Source organism: Heloderma suspectum, chromosome 5, assembly GCF_057233095.1.
Source record: "Heloderma suspectum isolate Gila_16-S chromosome 5, 16-S_ref, whole genome shotgun sequence".
In the NCBI taxonomy this organism is placed as follows: Eukaryota; Metazoa; Chordata; class Lepidosauria; order Squamata; family Helodermatidae; genus Heloderma; species Heloderma suspectum.
In genome coordinates this window covers 195,087,182-195,108,340 of record NC_139462.1, presented here as the reverse complement: position 1 = coordinate 195,108,340, position 21,159 = coordinate 195,087,182, and the positions used below count along the sequence as shown (strand labels likewise).

Genomic DNA, 21,159 nt, shown 5'->3' with positions numbered 1-21,159 from the left:
CTTGTTACCTTATATTAGTCATATGAATGTTTAATAATTATAAAGACAAAATTGTGCATTGATAGAAATCAGAAATAAAAAGTAGGCAGCCACCAAGCCTAACTACAGGCAAGCATTAACAAAGTTTTAGAAAAAAATCTGATTGCAACCTGTTCTTACTGCATATTTTTTTCCACATTAGAAAATAAGGAGCAATTTCAATGGTGACTGAACTTTAAATAAAGAAGGGTACATTGTAATCCTATTTGCAAACATCCATTGAAGTAATACCAGCTCAAGACAAGATGCAAAGGTGGACATTGTAAGGTCTATTCTAATTATTCAGATGGACATGTGAAACAAGTAATGATGTTTGCTGGAGGGGTTGTAATGTGGTATGCTTTATTTACTGGTTGTACAGTTGTATAAATATAAAAATACCAATTGAGGTTAGTTATCATGACTCCTATTAATAATTAATAGTTCCTTTGTGGTATGTCAGTTGGGTGGTTGTTTTGTTAGTATGCATGTGTTAACAGATACACTAATCTTCTACTTTTTTAGTATTTGTGTATGTTCCTTTTAGAATGCTATGCTGTAATTGTCTAGTTTGTCTTTCTGAGAATCTCAGCATTCTAGAGTATCTTTCTTGGCATAAAACTTGTTTTTCCCCTCTCTCATGAATGCAAAGAGTGTAATGGAGCCTGATTTATTATCTCTTATGGAAGCTAATGATTATGGTGAGAGTAATGAGAGAAATGTTCACACGTTCTCTTTTGACTATTAGGTTTGACAGTAAATTGTCATATATCATGTCCCACTAAGTGGGATGGCAAGGTATAGATGCAACTGAAGGGACTGTAGTCAATATGCATAAAATATACTGCTAGTAATTGCATCTATTTATTTACTTACGACATTTGTATGCTGCTTCATAACATACAGTTATCTGGGCACCTTACAATAAGTAAACATAAAAACAATTTAAGTACGAAATAGAACATAAAACCATAAAATCAAAAGCACACAAATGCAAGAAACAAAAGCCACTGCAACCCCCAAATTAAGAAGGGATTTTAAAACTGAGACACTGAACTATACGAGTTATTTAAAAGACCTGGGTGAACGGTAAGGTCTTCACCTGGTGCTGAAAAGACCACAGGGATGGTCCTGAGTGAATCTCTCTGGTAAGGCTGTTCCAAAGCTAGGGTTCTGCTACGTAAAAGGCCCTCTCCCTGGCAGCACTTTATTCAGCAGTACACTTGAAATAATGCCTCTGAAGCAAATCTTAAGGTTCGGGTACATACATATGGAAGAAGGCAGTCTTTCAGGTAACCTGATCCCAAACCATTTAGGACTTCAAACATTAAACCCAGCACTTTAAGTTGGGCCCAGAAACAGACTAGGAAACAAAGCATCTGACAAAACACAGACTTATAGCGGTGAAATGGTCTATTCCCAGTTAATAATCTAGCAGTTCTATTTTGGACCAGCTGCAGTTTCTGAACTGTACATGAAAAGTCCCATGTACAAGCATTGCAATAGTCGAAATGGGAGGTTACCCAGAGACGAGTTATTGTGGCCAAGCTATCATCATCCAGGTAAGAAAGCAGCTGGCATATCAGCCAAAGCTGGTAAAGGGTGCTTCAAGCCACGGAGGTCACTTTGGTCTCTAATGATCACTGGATCACTAAGCATCCCAGACTGCAAACCTAACCCTTTAAGAGGAGTATAAGCCTTTATAGAATAAGATGGATACTATTCACCTGGGTGGATCCACTAAAGAATACCTGCATCTTACTGAGATTGAATATCAGTTCATTCACCCTCTTCTAGTCCATGATGCTGGTCAAACACTGGTTTAGAGAGGTCATGGTCTCAGCTGCTTCTGGTGGAAAATAGGGATAAAGTTGGGTGTCATCCACATACTGATAATACCTCAGACCAAATCTGTGGATGAGCTCTCCCAGTGGTTTCATGTAGATGTTAAACAACATGGAGGAGAGAATAGAATGCTGCAGAACTTCAAAGCATGTCTAGAGATGTGCGAATCAGCGAAACCTGAACTTGTTGAGGTTCTCTGATTTCCACCTTGAAGCTTGTTCTGACTTGGGTACATACCAGATTGTAACTTTTTTTCTCACATGGAAATTAATACATATTTCTATGCACATTTTTCTAAATGTATGCATTTTTATAGTGTGCATTTTTTGAAAAATATGCATGTTCTTCCATTAACTAAAATGTATTTGTGTGCATTTTTTCAGATGTACATAACTTTCAAACATTTTTGGGGGGGTGTTAATTGGATCACAAGCTCGTAAATGTATGGATTTCTGATCTCAAATTGTGTGCAGATCCGCATCTGGATCTAGGTGTGAATTGGGTATGCTTGTATAAATTCACAAACCCAATGAATTTCTTTTACATTCCTAAGCTCGACTGCAAAGAGGTTGAGCAGTTATCTTCCAGTACCACCTTCTGGAAACAGCCATCGAAGTACAGAGTGGAACCATTACGAAGTGATGCTTCCCACGCCTTTCTGTTAAGCCAAGAGTTAATCTGAATAATATATGTTCTTCATGATCATTGTGAACCACCCAGGGATGTTGTGAACCACCCAGAGAGCTTCGGCTATTGTGCAGTACAGAAGTGAAATGAATGAATGAATGAATGAATTTGTTACTGTCACTTACATTTCCAGTTATAGCCTCTGTTATGTAGTGTGTATTAAGCAAACATGGTGATGACTTGCTATGATGATGGCTGAATATGATACTAGCCTGTTTTTCTAAACAAAAAATGCTCTGTAGGTAGACTTCAAAAACAAAACGTTAAAAAAAATCACAGTAAAAACATCATTGGCAATAATACTTAAAAAAAACAAAACAACCCCCCAGCCAATTAGCATTTGAAGTAGCCTAGTAAATATCGGAGGAAATAAGTTTTTAAATGACAGCAGAAGGCATACACAGTGAGGGGATCATTCTAAACTTTCTGAGGCCCTGTCGACATGGCACCACTTTCACCCTTCACTCCGTCACAACTGCACAGCATTTCAACTTTGAATTAGCTTCTGCTGGGATACACTCGTGATTTACTGCGGGCTTTCCTAACAGACTCCACCATGCCCTTTTTTTTTGCCATTATACTTTAATGTGCAGCTGTGCCATCCCGTGAACGTGGGGGTGCGACACTTCAGTGGCTGTTTTGTATTTTAGGGGTTCTGTTGTGTCTTTCCGTCCTTTGTTAGGTAAAAAGTGGGTGTTCTGTGCTCCTTCATTTCCACGTCATCTGTTTGTCAGTTCCCCAGTCTGAGACTCGCGCAGTGGTTCACACTCACAAGTGTGAGCAGTACGTGCCTACCCATCACTCCAAAATGTTGGCTGGAGCAAAGTTGGCCCTCCCCCAAGGGCTCCCTCCCCCGGGCCCATGGCACTGAGTCCAAAAGCAACCCCTGCGAAGATACGAAGCTGCAAAAATGTGCGGAAGTGTGATTAAATAAATGAAAACACCTCCCTGTGCCTCTGTAACAGTGCAGCTGTGAAGGGATGAGGGAGTAAAGGGGCGTCACAGAGTGACGCAGGCACTACGCATGCCTACAACATGCCCACTGCAAAATGCGAAGTCAGTTTGGGGAAGGGACAGAAAGCTTACAACTGCGGGAAACTCGCAGGAAATGGTAAACATCGCAGCAAAACGCCTCCTTGGGAATCCGTATTTTCCTGGAGAAAACCATGGATTGCTGCGAAGTGACAACTATGTCATCTGTCCCAAGGGACCTCGACTCGCAGCCACCCGGGAGTAAAAGGCTCGTGTAGATGGGGCCTGGGAGAGCATTCCAGCAATGGAGAACACCATAGTATGCACACACTATGACTTCCCCTAAGTGAAGGGCGTTGCGTTCTCTGAGTACAGGGAAACACACACAGGCGGAGATGCAGGACACAGTCTTCTCTCCCAGACATCTCAATATACAAAATGGACCTCCCTGTAGAGGTGCAAGAAGTTGCTAATGGAAGAGGCATGGAAAAACTGGCTATTTCTTAGAAGGCTATTTGCTTTCTTTCTTGGGGTCCAACTCTAAATTACCTTTTGAGGAGCCAAAACTAAATTATTGTTTGGAGAAGCGTTTTAAGATAAACCAAGCAAGGGCCTGCAAGATAACCTGTTTTTTTTATCTTATTTTCCTCTTGATTTACTGCTGCTGCATCTCCCTTTTCATGCTCAAGGTATGACCGCCTTTCTCACTGAGTTTGTACCAGCGTGAAATCTTGAAGAAAATGAGGAATGGTGGTTCCTCAAAGAGATTGCTGTATACATATAGAAGTAGTATCAGGTAAATGATGAAACCTAAGGAAGTTGTCATAGGATTAAACTGAATGTAATTGGCATGGTATATGCAGCCACTGTAAATCCACATTGATAATCTATATTTAGCTCAGTTCTTGGAGGTTGCAGCTGCATGCCTATTTACATAAACAGTCAAAAATTCCATGCCCACTTGAATTCATCCTGCTTTGCCTCATTCTCTTAATTGTAAATTATTTTTTACAAACATTTGTGGCAGTATTACAAAACTAAATCAGAACACAAAAATTCACACTCACAGAGAGTGGCTGTCATTTTGCAGTTTCTGCAACAGATGGAGTAAGCTGTTGTGTATAAAAGTTCACATTACAATAATTTCTGTTAGCCTTTATGCTGACAGACCACCCTGTTTTTTTGCCAGGGATCGTAGAGCTTTCTAAGATATTATTTAGCCTGATACATTGTCTGATGGTGTGCTGCTATAAGGTAAGAGGGCCTCTCTAACTTAAATCCTGTGCCTCCCTCTCCTGGCCATGGTGAAATATTGCATGATTGTTATTATACCAAACACAACAAAGCCAGAAAGAAAAGAATGAATGTATATAGCATGTTCAGAATTCGTATTTATCTTCACAATAACTGTTTGAAATAGCTTAAGCTAAGATGGAATAACCTGACCAAGGTGACATCATGAGGTTAATTGCTGAACAAACTCAACAGTTTTTCCACACTGAGCACTAACCGTAATTTCCACCAACAATGTTTCAGTAATCATTAGTCTTCAGACAACTTGCTATTATTACACATATAGTCTGCTTTTAATGTAGAATGATGATGATTAAGGAATGAAAGTCATAGTGTTATAAGTGTCTTTTAAATACAAGAATCAATTAGGCTTTGTTTTGTAAATAAAGTATTAAGAAATATACATTATAACTAAGAACTTGTGATAGCTATAGCTCACATCTGTTGTTTCCCATTGTTACTGATGCTAATTTTGTTTGCTTTAATATATAATTTTCTATGTTTGAATTAATAACAATAAAGGTTTTTTTTATTAAATAAGTACAAGAATAATGGCTTTCCATTATGGCTATAATTCATCTGATGAGCATGGATGCTCATATAGTTTAAATTATTAGTTCTTGTTCTTCTACAGTAAATCTTATGAAACGTTAAGCAAATTAGTTACATCTTCCAGTTACTTTCTTTCCTTAAATCAAGCTTAAAATACTTTGTGTTAAGTGGTCATCTACATTCTAAAATGAATATATTCCTCTCTCTTTTCTCATATAGGTACTTGGAACACCAAATGAAGATTCATGGCCTGGAGTTCATTCTCTACCCCATTTCAAGCAAGGTAGGTTTGAAGACCATGCTATTAGAGTTCATATTAAAATATAATTAAATGTCATTTTGAAAAGATTCTGTAATTATGAGCAAAGGTGCTGTTTCAGACATTAGTGTGAGAACAGGAAAGAATCAAGGCAAGGTACAGAGACCAGTCTCTGATAGATTCAAGATTAAGAGAGCAATCCTATGGCTGCTAGACAGTGTCTAGACAGCCATAGGATTTTTCGGTTTCTGGGAACTGAGCTTGGAGCCAGGGCACAGAAACCGCACTCCCCACTCCGTCCCCCACCGCCTCATAGGCAGCACTGTTCGTCCCCATCTCCTCGCACATAACCACAGCACAAAGTGGGCAAAAACAGGGTGTTCCCGGGGCAGGGGAGGAGACCACGGAAGCAGCATTGCACTGCTTCCTATGGGCTGTGCAGGCTCCCCACCCCACCCCTATGGAGAGGATCTCCTCCGTGCTCTGCCCGCCCTGTATTGAATAGTCATCTGTCTCCAAGTTCGGAGGCAGCCAACTATCCTGATAGGATTGTGCCCTAAATTGCAAAAAAACAAAAACAAACCCAAAGCATTGCATTTTAAGATCACTTTTGTGGATATCCTTTTTTTTTTTTTTTTTTGCCATCCTTCATAACTACAGTAGTGCTGTTGACACTGACATCATAATTTTTATTGCAAATAATGTGTGCCTTTGGCATGCATATATCTAGTACATAAGATCCAGTGACCAGGTTTGGACAATAAGCCATGGCTCCTAATGATGCTTCCGCGGTCTTCATGGGTTATTTAACCCATGCTTGGGGGTTGTTATGATGCCTGGTGAGCATATGTTATGCAAGGGTTAAAGAACCCTTGCATAACCCTAAAACAGACTGTGGTTGTTTGACCCTCAAATAGTCCATGCTTGCTGGGTTCACACGACACGACAACCCCAAGCAGGGGTTGCATATAATGGTGGCTGCAGGTACCCCCCATGCACCACAGCCTGGGCTGTTGTGCTGTGCAAGCAGCCCTATTTAGTTCATAAGTATTGGGGACATTTTGCCACCTACTCCTGTGCACACTTAGTTGTTGTGCTTGGCCCCCACCACCTAAATGTGAGCTTCAGCCAGAGAGCAGAGGGAGTTTACACCATCTGTTCTCTTCCTCTCTCTGGGTTCTGCTGAAGTTGGTGGTGCTCTCTGCAGGGCCTCTGGGGAGTTGTTCTCAGCCAAAGCCTTCTGGGTTATAAATGCCTGCTAGCAGGTTTCATAATTCTCACATCTTATGAGATATCTAGCTCCTTCTGGGTTGGAAGACTCCCCTGTGCTGACAGGACAGCACTGCCTTTTTCATCCATTCTTGGGGCCAGTTGGCCTCTCTGTTGCCAAAGCAACATGAACGTCACCAACTTCATTGGTCGGTAGTACTGGCACTGTAGGTGGTCCTGGACAATAAAAATAGTCACACTGTGTAGAACCAGTAAATTGCTAAGATGCCCTTGACAAAGAAGAACAACATGTGTTCTGAAATACTGGGCTGGCTGGGAGGATTGTGATTGTGCACCCATGATGTCCCCCCCCCCCCCCGAATGGTACCCTGATTATGGGTTTTTAAAAATTAACTTTTTTTATATAGCATGCTGTTTTTCTGGAACTTCTGTACTGGCCATCTGTGATTTGTCACTGTAATTAATAGGTAAATAATTATTATACAAAGTAAGGATGTAATATAAGAAGCATCCACTTGAGGCTAATAAATCAAAGAGAAGGGTTTTTATTGTGTTTTTCAAATCTGTATTCTATACTACTTTTGCTGGCATTTTATCCAGATACTGCTGTTCCTCTTCTGCAGGGGAATACATTGAATGAAAAACTTTATCATTAAAGCAATATAAGTTGTACAATCTATGTACTGAAAACCATTCTATATAAAATCTAACAGGCAACATGATCTACATCTTAAACTTTTAGTTATATCTATTGCTCCGTATAAATAAATATCATTTTCTGTGCATGAAATGTGTCCTATTTTATGCTATCTCCCCCCATACACACCAAATTTCACTGGGTTTAATTTAATGTTTCTTCCTTTGCCACCGTCATAATTTCTTATTCCTTGAATGTTGATGATTCCTATTTTCTGAAGGAGCCCATATTTTGCTTGAAGAACCCCAAACATCCTTAATGAACAGAGGTGGGTCTGTGGCCACAATTTTCATGTCAGAAAACCCACAAAATGTGCTACTTAGCATTACTTAGAATTCAGCTTCCTGGGAATCAGAACTTCTTTTTTTAAAACATCTTCAAGTGAATTGTGCCAGAAGCTGTTATCCACAGATTTTTGCCTTTGAAGATCATTTTCAAAACTCATCTGCATGATCATATGTTATAACATATTTTCATTTTTTTGTTCTTTTAACCCCCCTCCCAATATTTACAATATTTGGTATCTTGTTTCCAGAAATATAAAGTTGTCAAACATTGAAGAAATTATAATTTAAAAATGAAATTATAAATGAAAGAATACCAACTTCCTTTGGAAAGAAACTCATTTTAGTACATTTCCAAAACTACTGTTTAACTGTGTGAGAAGTGTGGTGGTATTTTTAAAGTGAAGATGTAGTTTGGGTTTTCGCACAGTACACTTTATGAGAGAAAAAAAGAAAATGACAGTAGGTGGCAGTCAATAAAGCTTTCTGATATGGTTACTCTCAGTCTCAGTTTAGTCATGCTTCAATACATACGTATGTGTGTATAAATTTTAGGGGTTTTTTTATAGAGGGGATTCAGAGAATTAAACTGAAAGGGAAACATTATATAGGTTATATTTGAAATGGCCATTTGTATTAGATTTATATTTTGCTGGTTAAAGACCATATGTTTTTCCTGTTGGGAATATGGCCTTGCTTTAAAATGCTGTACTTGGAAAGTTAGAGATAAATGCCAGGTGGCAAATGAAAAGTGAATGTTACAATTCATTTTCGGTACATAATTCTGTATGTATCCTTATTCTTTCAGTCCTTATCCATTTCTATATAAAGTTTTAATCCAAAATTACCAAGTATCCTAAATCCCTCTTGACAGGGCCAAACTAGATGCAATAGTGAATTTAAACATGGATCTGTCCCTATTACATGGAACAAGGGTAGGTGGGGGTCTGATCTTAACAGAAAAGGGAGTATGTAGTTGAAAAGTGCAGAACTCTCCCCTTGCCCACAGTTTAGCTCTCTGCAGTCCCATTTCCCCTGCCCCCTGGTGTTTTCCTCTACCTCTGCGCTCCAATATCAGAAGTGACCTCAGCTGTGAGAAAAGTGCTTGGAAAGAAGAGTTGCAGGGAAATAAGCTGCGGGGGTGGGAAAGATTTTCTCTCCTCACACATGCTTTCCCATTGCTGTTAGAATCAGGTTATCCTACCCCTGCTTTCCAGTGATTGTGAAATACCTGTGGTTGAATCCAGAGCTAGGTGCATTCATCTGGGCTGGCAGAAAGAGAGGTGTCCCCCCCACTTCAGATTTCCCCCCCCCATCCCCTTGAAGACGGTGCATGAGGTTTGGGGGGCCCTCACTTGTAGCTGTATTGCAGGGAGAAAAGGGGGGATCCCCCCAAATTGGGCAGAGGTACCTTCCATGAACAGAGCCCTTCTGTCAACAGAAGGCAGATCTGGGATCCAACCCCATGGATCTGCCATTGTTATGTGAGAGTCCTCATAGGACTGGAGTCATCAGCATCTTTGAGCCTAAGAACTTTGCTTAACAACTTCAGTATTAATGTGGGGGGAAAGTTGTATGATTCTTTCTATACGGGAATACGAAGAATATATTTGTTTTATAACTGTATCAAAGAGACTTAGGGTTGATTTAAACAGCATGGCTGACAAAAAGCCCTTCCCCAAGCAGTGCTCCTCGTGGTTCGTGTGATATATACTAGATAGATTATTCTGCATATACTTTACGGCAGCAGTGCTGGCACATTTCTTTATTTATATGTTACGTTTATACCCTGCCTTTCCTCTAAGGAGCCCAAGGCAGCATACATGATCCCCCTCTGCTTCATTTTATCCTTACAACAACCCTGTGAGGTAGGTTAGGCTGAGAATCCGTGACTGGCCCAAAGTCACCTAGTGAGCTCCATGGATGAGTGGTGACTAGACTGCAGGTCTCTTGAATCCCAGTCCACCACTACACCACACTGGCTCTCATATATGCCACATGTGATTGGGGAGATGCATACCATAAAGAGATGCTAAATTGTATGCCCACTGCATTATAAATGTGTATTTTTGCCTGGCATCTCTCTCATTGCAGAAGGTTTGACTGATTTTCCTTTCCAGCTCTAACTGGAATAGGAAAAAAGTATGCAAAAAGCACTGATGAAGAGAAAGTTAGCATCTGCTCAGAAAAAAAGGCTTTGATGCCTAAGCTTAGTTACTTTTATAGCAGTAAACATTGAATTTTGGACAGAAGGTAAAAGTAATAAATAGCTACTCTGCTAAAATTACTAGCAACTTAATTAAATATCTGCAGCATTTTGGATTACTAAGTAGGGTTTAAAATTCATTTCATGTTAATCACTTATTAGCATCCGAATTTATGAAACTGCCCCCCTCCCCTGCGTGTGATTCAGTGTAACACAATGCTGAGGCAGTGTTTCCTCCTATGACAATTGCATAATAAATCTGCTCTGTGCAGAAGCTGTGGCAAGACTGGTCCAAGGTCTAGATTGGACTGGTATCAAAGGAATTCTTCTATAGTCAGTGCAACACTGCTGTGTCATGTCTCAGACTCTCATACCATGTTAACAAAAGTAGCTTATTTTAAAAAATATTTTTTCAGGATAATTATTCATGTTCAAGTTCTTTGGGAGAGAGAGAAAAAAGCACACCAGAACTTCCCATTATGTTCAGCTTGTTCTTGCAACCTCCAAGGCAAGCTAATTAGCACTTGCGCATTACTGCAGAACACAGTATGCTTCTTTCTAGGACAAGAACATGAACATTATGCCTCAGACGTTTTCCTCTTCACACCCCTAGGTGCATTGTCTTGAGAGTCAACTATACAATGCCAAGTAGATTAAAGGGGCCCTTCTATTTCCTTTTCTGTGATATATGAGGACTGGTAGAGGGATGCTCATTTCACATGCCAGCAAGGTGATGCTCAAAATCCTACAAGCTAGGCTTCAGCAGTATGCGAACCGAGAACTACCGGAAGTACAAGCTGGGTTTAGAAGAGACAGAGGAACTAGAGATCAAATCGCCAACATTCGCTGCATCATGGAGAAAGCAAGAGAATTCCAGAAAAACGTCTATTTCTGCTTCATTGACTACGCTAAAGCCTTTGATTGTGTGGATCTCAACAAACTGTGGCAAATTCTTAAAGTGATGGGAGTACCAGACCACCTTACCTGTCTCCTGAGAAACCTGTACGAGGGTCAAGAAGCAACAGTAAGAACCAGACATGGAACAACCGATTGGTTCAAAATTGGGAAAGGAGTACGACAAGGCTGCATATTGTCACCCTGCTTATTTAACTTATATGCAGAGTACATCATGAGAAATGCCGGGTTGGATGAATCAGAGGTCGGAATTAAGATTGCTGGGAGAATTATCAACAACCTCCAATATGCAGACGATACCACCCTAATGGCAGAAAGCGAAGAGGATCTCAAGAGCCTCTTGTTGAGGGTGAAAGAGGAGAGTGCAAAAGCTGGTTTGAAACTCAACATTAAAAAAACGAAGATCATGGCATCTGGCCCCATCACTTCCTGGCGTATAGAAGGGGAAGAAATGGAAGCAGTGACAGATTTTACTTTCTTGGGCTCCAAGATCACCGCAGACGGTGACTGTAGCCATGAAATTAAAAGACGCTTGCTCCTTGGGAGGAAAGCTATGGCAAACCTAGACAGCATAGTAAGAAGCAGAGACATCACCTTGTCGACAAAGGTCCGTCTAATCAAAGCTATGGTTTTCCCAGTAGTAATGTATGGCTGTGAGAGCTGGACTATAAGGAAGGCTGAGCGCCGAAGAATTGATGCTTTCGAACTGTGGTGCTGGAGAAGACTCTTACGAGTCCCCTGGACTGCAAGGAGGTCAAATCAGTCCATCCTAAAGGAAATCAACCCTGAGTGCTCATTGGAAGGACAGATACTGAAGCTGAAGCTCCAATATTTTGGCCACCTAATACGAAGAGAAAACTCCCTGGAAAAGACCCTGATGCTGGGAAATACTGAAGGCAAAAGGAGAAGGGGATGGCAGAGGATGAGATGGCTAGATAGCATCACGGATGCAATGAATATGAACTTGAGCACGCTCCGGGAGAGAGCGCAGGACAGGAAGGCCTGGCGTGCTATGGTCCATGGGGTCACGAAGAGTCGGACATGACTGAACGACTGAACAACAAAGAGGGATGCTGGGATCCAGGTTCACACAGCAGTTACTGGAATTAATTAGCAACTTCATTAATGAGCTGTTCTGAGCTGTCAAATATCCCTATGAGTTTATGTTCAGTGCTTTGGCAGTCGATCTGATTTTCAAAGTAAAACATGAACTCAAAAAACTGCATATATCAGCGTCAGATTGGTATTAACATTTCTAGTGTTAGGAATGCCAGAAAATTCTGATGTAAACTAGAGAAAGGCTTAAATCAATGAGAGGGAAGGGAAGGGAAGGAGGTAGATGAGTAAAGAGGAAAAGGGTTCTCTTCAGGGTCAAGGGAAAAGGGAAGAGATGGAAAAGTTAAAAGGATGAAAGAGGAGCTGAGCTCCTGCAGTTTTTCATATTCACTCCTCTGTCTTCTCTCTCTTGTAAGGTGAAAACCTAAGGGCAAAACTCTTTTAGGTTGCCTGGAAGTAGAGATTACTGCACACCTGGTCAGTTTACCCCTGGTTTGGCCTAAATAGCATGGGCGAGGTACCTCTGAGGACTCGAGACAGAATGTTTGTATTCACTCACACTCTTAAACATCAAAGAGGAGAATGACAATATAAGCTAAATGGGTTTATTTAAAGAACAGGGAAAAGTTATAACAAACATACAAACTTTCACTCAGCAAAGTAAAGATAATATATACTTACAAATCTAGCAGCTGTATGGCCACCACTCACATCCATACTTTACCAGAAAAGGGTTACGTTCCTAACTGGCAAAGGGAAACTTGTCACAATACAGGACTTACATCAAAGCCATGCAATCAGGAGGAGGAACCCCCAGTCCCATTATGCTATGTCTTGAATACACGCACACTCCAAGAAAAATAAGCAGTATTATGACTTGTCCAATCACTACAAGTGCCACTGGATGTAGCATGGAATTTAGAACACCAGTCGTTGTAGGAGACCATCCTATTAGGGTCTCCCACCATTACTGCCATCCTATTTCTTCTATCTCTTTACCTTCAGTCATAATTGTCTTTGCCATTCTATTCAAAGGTACAGCTCTGTTTCCAAATTGTTGTGCAATGACTTTAACTTGATCAGCTATGTGTATGTATGTATTCATTACATCCATAATTTGTCATTCATCTTTTAAATGATACGCATCCAAGTTTGTGGTCCCAACACATGAGCTTCTGATTCAATTGTATCATTTTGAGCCTGTAAAATGAAAAAGACTTCACTGTTACAGTCTTTTATTTTAGACACACATGTACATGGGTTACCCTGTTCCTGATATCACTCATTCTACCCACCTTATTTTTAACTATACATTCTTGCAAGAAATTTGCAGATAAAAACTGCAAATACAACAGAACTCTAGAGATCTCTGCAAAAGTAATGTGCAAATCGGTTGTCCAACATGGGTATAGGGGCGAAAGACTAATCAAACCATCTAGTAGCTGGTTCCCTAAAAAGTTTCCCTCAGGATAGCTGGTGCTCATAACCCAAAACCCACCACATTTTATCTGGTAAAGCTAATTATTAGAGGTCTTGGGGCTGAAACAATCTCAGCGTATTCTCAGACTTTAATGGGTAAGAAGCCCAGCTTGCTGGCATGGAGCCAGGTGTGGAATGTGAGCCGCCTAGTGGGCCACTTTTGGTAAACAACTGGCGCTGTGGGATGAACTGAATGCTGGGTTAAGGTGCCTGATGCTGATGCTCATCAGACCCTTTGTAGTTCCAAGTGCACCTCCACCCCCATATGAAGAAGATGAGTTCCCACAAGATATTGGGGACTTGATTGATGATAGTTTCAGGAGGAAGCAGGAAAAGGGTATGGACCCTTGGGAGGAGATAGTTTAGAAGAAACTAGAAAGAAACCAATAGAGGCTTTAACTAAAACTTAAAAACAAGGAGAAGCCTAATCAGAAGAGAAGATGAGAGTGGAGTTGAGCTGAAAGAAATCTGCCCCCAAGTCTCTTAAACACCTCCAGACTTGTATTCTCGTCTCTCTAAGATGATGGTGTTGTAGTTGTTGTTGTTGTTGTTAGTATCCCCTATCTTCATTAGAAGATAGGGTCTGCGGGTGCATTGTGTTCACACCCCAGCTTACTCTATCAGGTTCAGCTGGGGTCTGATCACCTGGTCGGGCTCTGTTGCTCCACCCAGACAGTGGGTTAGTGGAGACCCATAGCAGTCTGGCTTCAGAAAAAATTGGACCCCACTGACCTCCCCCCCCCCGTTGTCACAGGCAACACTGATGTTTGGGGCTTTGCTCAGGTGGACTTAATCAGTCATATCCTTCTTGCATTCCTCCATGCTTTCCTACCCTTCTGAACAACCTCTTCATACGTATCAAATTGTCCTTTTTTCCCCAACTCTGGTTCATTAAAATTTGCCAAAGTTTTTAAACTGGGCACAAATCCCTCTATTAATCCCTGAGTTAAAAACCCTTCTGTCAAACTCCCAGTTCTGCCTTTCTTCACCATAAGCTACAAGCCTAGTTGCAACTGCTGCAGCCTTTTTCTCTTCAGGACTTTGGTCTGAAAGTAGTTGAATTTGATAGAATTGTCCCGGGGTCAAAGGCCCTGCACATTCCTCAAACCATGCATCTGGGTTCTCTTCACTAGTAGTAAGAGCTGCTAAAGTGGAATTTGTCAGGTCTTTACTGGCACATGCCTGGACCAGTGAATTTATATCAGACAGTGACAGGGAGTGGCTCTGCCATGATTTTATCACTTTTGCCAGCCATGAAAAACAATTTTGCTCATTCAAGGTCCCCTAACTGTTTAGACAGATCTTAGATTTCAGTGGTGGACAAGGGTTTGTTTTGAACAACCTCTAGTTCCTTTACCTTTATATGTCCAGGTCTCTGTCTTATTCTTGGTCTAGGGGCTGGTGTGGGGATCACATTTATTCTTGGCGTAGATGGGACAGTGAACTTAGAGCCCTTTCCCCCTATTTCTAGGTTCTCCTTTTCTAATAGTTTTAAGTACTTGTTTTCTGTGAATTCTTCTATGCTTTCTTTCAATATTTCAAATGGTCTACCACTGAGGTTACCATATAGCTAGAGTCTGTGAAAATTGCTAAAATTTATGGTTATCTGTTTTCTTTAATATGGCCAAGATCGCTAAAGTTTCTGTAGCCTGAGCTGAGTAACTTGGAATCTTCCCTGTAACCACTTCTGGCTCTCCAGCTGTTCTTATAGCTGCATACCCTACATGTGGTTTTCCCTCATGGTGCAAACATGACCCATCTGTAAACCAAATCGGCTTTCCTTTCTTTTTCTCTTCCTGAAATGGTTTTCCTACCACTACTGGCCAATCTGGATCTATCCATAACTGAGGGTCACAAATGTGTTGTGTCCCCTGTATGAGCAAACTGTAGGGTATGGCTTGACGGTCCATGAGACTGGCCACTAGAACATCCTGGCTACCCAAGCTCAAGGTCTATTGTGCCAACCTCTCTGAAGTAATCTCCCCTTGAGATACTTGCCCTATGACTATGTATTTAACAGGATAATGGATTGTGTGTATTATTCCTGGGGAGTTTCCTATTGGAAACAGACGGTTGTCTGCACTGGGCCCGGCAGCACGGCTATCCGAGGCCAACTAAGGCTCCTTGGTGCTGTGGTATTGTTATGTTTAAGGGGGATTCTGACTTAGAGGCATTCAGTCATAATCCTACTGATGGCAGTTTCACCCCATTGGCTCCTCAGCCAAACACATACACCAAATGTCTGAACCTGTGGAAGGATCACTAATCTTGTAAAGGAAAAACTGGAGGCTAAACTCTCCAGTATTAGATACCTGGGCACACTTCCTTTAAACAGCCTCAGTTTGGCCTGAATGTGTATAACATGTGTATAACAATTCGAGCCAAACTGAGGCTGTTTAAAATAAGTGTGCCCAGGTATCTAATACTGGGGACCCTGAAATTTTAGTCTCCAGTTTTTACGTTACTCACTCTCTCTCAATCTCTCCTCCCCTCCCCCCGTCTTCGGTTGTCTGCTTCTGGGGGGCTGACTGCTTCTGGGGAGATTGGAGCAGATAATCTATTTTCTTGTTGCTGGTCTCAGTTTGCTGGCCTCAGTAGAGGCAGTACCAGGGGGACAAATTGGGAGACAGCAATAAAGTGTCACAGCCCCACAGGCAAAGCATGAAGCATAAAGTTTAGGAGATCGATTAATTAAGAACCTGTGCAAGTAATAGAATGATGAGGCGAGAATAGTAAATCCTTTTTTGTGTGTGTTGCTCCCACGAACTGGACTTATTGTAGAAAGCACCAGCTAAGCTGCTGCTATTTTCAATGAGAAAGGAGAGAGGAGTGAAAGAAGCCTGCTCTTCTTTCTTTCTCTTGGGTTTTTATAGGAAGTAGAAGTGAGGCATTGGTGGTGGTGGTGGTGCTTTTTGCAAACAAAAAAACTGTTTCCTTTCCTTCCTCAGAAAGGCACTTTGCTGCAAACAGGGCTTTTGAGCTAGAATTGAGTAGGCTAGCATCTGTTGTGTGTCAACAGGAAGGAAACCAGTATGTGAGATATTAAATCCTCCCCCATCCTTCTCATTGAACAGGGGAGCATTAATAGAGTAGCTCAGTGTAGCGGCATGTGCATCAAACTCAAACAAGGATGGAGGGTTCATAGCGCTTCATCGTTTTTTCCTTTCTACACCAGGTATGTGGTGATTGCTATGTGTGTGTGTTTGTGAGAAAGAGCACACATGCACAGCTGAAGATCCCGAGAAGGATCCTGGAATTGTAGATCGCAACCTGAATATGAGCCAACAATGCGATATGGCTGCAAAAAAGCCAAATGCTATTTTGGGCTGCATTAATAGAAGTATAGCTTCCAAATCATATGAAGTACTAGTTTCCCTCTACTCAGCACTGGTTAGGCCTCATCTGGAGTACTGTGTCCAGTTCTGGGCACCACACTTTAAGGCGGATGTAGACAAACTGGAGAGGGTTCAGAGGAGGGCAACAAAGATGATCAAGGGACTGAAAACAAAGCCCTTTCAGGAGAAACTGAAAGAACTGGGCATGTTTAGCCTCGAGAAGAGAAGACTGAGGGGAGATATGATAGCTCTCTTCAGATAATTGAAAGGTTGTCACAGAGAGAGAGGCCAGGATCTCTTCTCGATCATCCCAGCGTGCAGGACATGCAATAATGGACTCAAGTTACAGGAAGCCAGATTCCGGCTGAACATCAGGAAAAACTTCCCAACTGTTAGAGCAATACGACAATGGAACCAATTACCTAGGGAGGTAGTGGGCTCTCCCACACTGGAGGCGTTCAAGATGAAATTGGACAGCCATCTGTCAGGGATGCTTTGACTTGGATTCCTGCATTGAGCAGGGGGTTGGACTCGATGGTCTTGTACGCCCCTTCCAACCCTACTATTCTATTATTCTAAGACAAGGAATTGCTAGTGCATAAATGATCTTTAAAAAAAAATTCTTCTCTGGATTGGTGCTGCAAAAAAGAGGGGTGAGCACCTGAACCTCTCCCGTTGAGCTAAGAAGCTGAGATCTTGATTGTTCTCTGAAGAGAGTAGTGGTGCTTAACTTGAATATAGGAGGCTGCCTTAGTCTGAGGCTTTCTTCCATTGGTCAGTCTAGCCCAGGAATTAACTTGGGACATGTCCTCTCTATTTCCCTTCTCCATTTTATGAAAAGATATGTGGTGGCTGAGTTTAAGCCTGCCTAGGATCCAGTCTTGGTATCTGCCATGGAAGGCCTGTTCCTTTGTGATCCAGTGGTGAGGAAAAGGTGCATCACAGAATCCAGGTCTCCACTCTGGTATTAAAAACAAATTCTAGGGATGAGCCCTGACCTAAACTGAACCCAGGGCAGGTGGGAACAGTTGGGCAAGAAATATTTCTGGGCAAGAAATAATAAACATTTATATAGTACTTTTAAATGTTCAAAACACTTCATATACATTATCTAGTGTAATCTTTAAAAACTCTGTAAGGGAAGCCAGTATTCCCCATATAGAATATAGGGGGACTGAGGGTAAGAGAGAGTGGCCCAAGACTACCTACTGAATTCATGGCACAGGCAGAATTCAGTTTCCTCATTTGTAGCTCAGTCTCTTTGCCATTGTGCTACACTATCTTTAAAGCACAATCCTATGCATGCTGAATGAACTTGAGCACACTCCGGGAGAGAGCGGAGGACAGGAAGGCCTGGCGTGCTATGGTCCATGGGGTCACGAAGAGTCGGACACAACGATTGAACAACAACAACAACATGCATGCTGAATCTGAAGTAAATCTCATTATGTTCAGTGAGACTTTCTCCCAGGTAAGTATGTATATGATAACAGCCTTAATGTTAAGTCTTTAAGGTTTCTTGGAGTAGCCTGGTTTGAATGGGCCCTTAAAAATATTCCTTCTCTCTGCAAGGGGGTGGGCTTAGAAAATATAGTTCCTGTGTACAGCAAAGGCTGAAATCCTCCACACACATATACTCAAGTAGTTCCCACTGAACTCTGTTGCCATCCAAAGAAGTGGGAGGGAGAGGCATAAGATCATTAACTCCAGTGTCTAAAATTGCCTAACTGTGCTCTGGGGTTATCAGGGAAGGGCTGCTGAAAGGGCACATGCTTTGCATGCAAAAGGTTCCTAATTCAATCCCTGGTATCTCCATTTAATATTCTGAATATTATTTGGAAATTGAAATTTGATCCTGTGTTTTGGGTAACCAGATCTGAGGATTATCTGGGTCTTGTGAACACCAAATGGCCTCTTTTTGAAAAACTGTCCTCCTGGATCCATTGTTTGATGTAAATGTTACCAATGAGAGAGATATGGACTACTTGGCATGTCCAGCACCATAAAGGTGTCTTCTATGATGATGATGATGATGTTGTAGGTCAGCATTTTTTCCCCCAATTGCTTTATTATTTTCCCTATAATTTAATTTATAGGCATCTTGGAGAGAGAGAGAATGAGGACAGAGGAGTCAATAAACTGATCTAAGGATTTTGGGGGCAATAATTGGGCAACTAGAGACCATAATTGCGCTGCAAGTGATGTGGTTTGAAATTCAGGAGCAATAAAGTCCACTTTTTCCTCAAAAATAATTATTTTTCATCTCTGAGGTTTGCAGATGTGATGCCTAAAGAGTTCCTTGAGAGGTTTAGAGCAGAGTAGGAGGCTTTTTAATTCTGAATAGAAAATATGTAAATCAGAAATACGTTACTTGCACTGTTGCCAACCCGTTTGGTTCAGAATTAGTTTAAAATAGCACTTGGGCAGTACAGCAGTTTGGGTTCACAGAACAGCAGGTAAATGACCTCACTTCCCCCTATGTCTTTAAATGCTATGTGATTTAAATGCGATGTGAGAGCGACTGTGGAGAGCGACTACCTCCTCTACCCATGGAAGTTCTTCCCGAGGTTTTAGAAACCAGATTCGTGAAAAGAAATCATGATTACCATTAGTTAAGTATTTATAACCCCATATAACATATAGGTAAACTTGCAGAAAGACAGAGAGCTTCAGCTATGGGGTGGTACAGAAATGTAATAAACAAATAAACATACATACATACATTGGGGGAGAGGGTAGGGTAGCCAATACTGTAATTACAAATTTCCTTTTAAAAAACCAGGGAAATTCAATGATTAAAAAAACCTGATGTTTTAAGACTAGAGTTAAGGCTCTCTCGTGTTGGCTCAAGCTCCACAAAGCCAGGAAATTGGAAGCTAATGCTGATGCCTAAACTGACATGCGTCTTGATCAATGATGATGTTGTACAATGTCACAAATTCTGCTTGCTTACATCATACCCTCAATGCAGCCATATCTTTGGTCAAGAAAGGTTTTCCATGTTGTCCTGGTCCCATATTGCCTTCTGAAGCATCTGGCTTCACGGTTTAATGCATCCAACCCAGCTACTCATGTAAGTAACAAACTGACATGAGTCAACTTACAGGAGTTGAGCAATACATGAAGGCTTCATAAGGCAATACAGGACCAGGAGAACGTGGGGCATCTTTGCTGGCCCCAGGAACTCCATCCTCCTCATCTGGATTTGGGCCTGAAAGAACAAGGAAAAGTGTGGATGCATAGAGGGTAAGTTGTAAGCAAGCACAATTTGTGACATTGCACAACATCATTACTGATTATGGGGCAAGTCAGATAAGGCTTTAGCCTTAGCTTCCAATTTCCTGGATTTGTGAAGCTTGAGCCAACATAAGAGAGCCTTAATGTCTTAAACCAAGAGGTTTTCAGATCATTGAATAAAATTGTGTTCTGGCCTTTTTAGGTTTATTTCTTAAGCCCTTCCCTAGTGTTGGCTAACTTAGTTTTCTCTCGGGTTAGGAAAATTAACAACTCTCAGTAAAGTTACCTTTGGAGCAAGGAATATCCGTCTCTGAGGCAAGCTACGTGTTACAATGCAGCCATGTATAATAATAGCCCAGCAGCCCTTTCTCTCTTGCAAAACACATCATGGGAGGAGAAGGACATAACCTTTTGCTAAACAACCAGTTTTAAAGCTCTAAACAACTGATATATTAAGCCCCAAACAACTTAAGAGCAGTTTTCTGAAAGATCACCTTCCCCTATATTGTCTCACTAGACCACTATGACCTTTGTGGGAGGACTTGCTTGAGCCACATCCTGCACAGTCTCACCTGGCAGCAGTATGGCATCAAGCCTTCTCTGTGGTGGCATTCACTCTCTGGAATTATCCCACCTCTGCTATAGGTCAGGAACTGATGATCATGTGCTTTCGATGATTATTAAAAACATATTTGTTTACCCTGTCTCAATATTGTTGTGCTTTTATAATAATGTGTTGTTTTATAGTTTGTTGTAAACTGTTCTGATGTTTTTCAGAATGGGAAGTGGTATATAATATTTTAAATAAATAACATCACATTCATTGTGGGTGCTGAATGTTACTTTGTGGGAGACGAGGGCGGTTCCATTAGAATCTGACCATATCCTTTAATAACTCCACAACTAGCTAGCATAGCTCCCTGGGGGATCATGCTAGCTAGGGGATAGTATCTGGGAATGGTCCAAAATAAAAGGGAATGTCACAGAGTTCCAGCTGGCAAGTTGGAAAGAGCAAGGAGGCAAGATTTGACCAGGATTTAAGAAGTTTCCCAAATATATTTGATATTGCATTCTTCAGAGTAAAATCTAATTTT

The 21,159-nt window shown here is 41.3% G+C and overlaps 1 protein-coding gene across 3 annotated transcripts in view; it reads left to right on the top strand.

Annotated features, from left to right (window-relative positions):
* The window catches only part of CDK14 (cyclin dependent kinase 14), a 389,160-nt gene that overhangs the window by 264,920 nt on the left and 103,081 nt on the right, over positions 1-21,159 (top strand). For all 3 annotated transcript variants that reach the window (XM_084858927.1, XM_084858928.1, XM_084858929.1), the window contains exon 11: positions 5,587-5,650. In XM_084858927.1, coding sequence (XP_084715053.1) covers positions 5,587-5,650 — 64 coding nt within the window. The remainder of the gene's footprint in view (positions 1-5,586; positions 5,651-21,159) is intronic.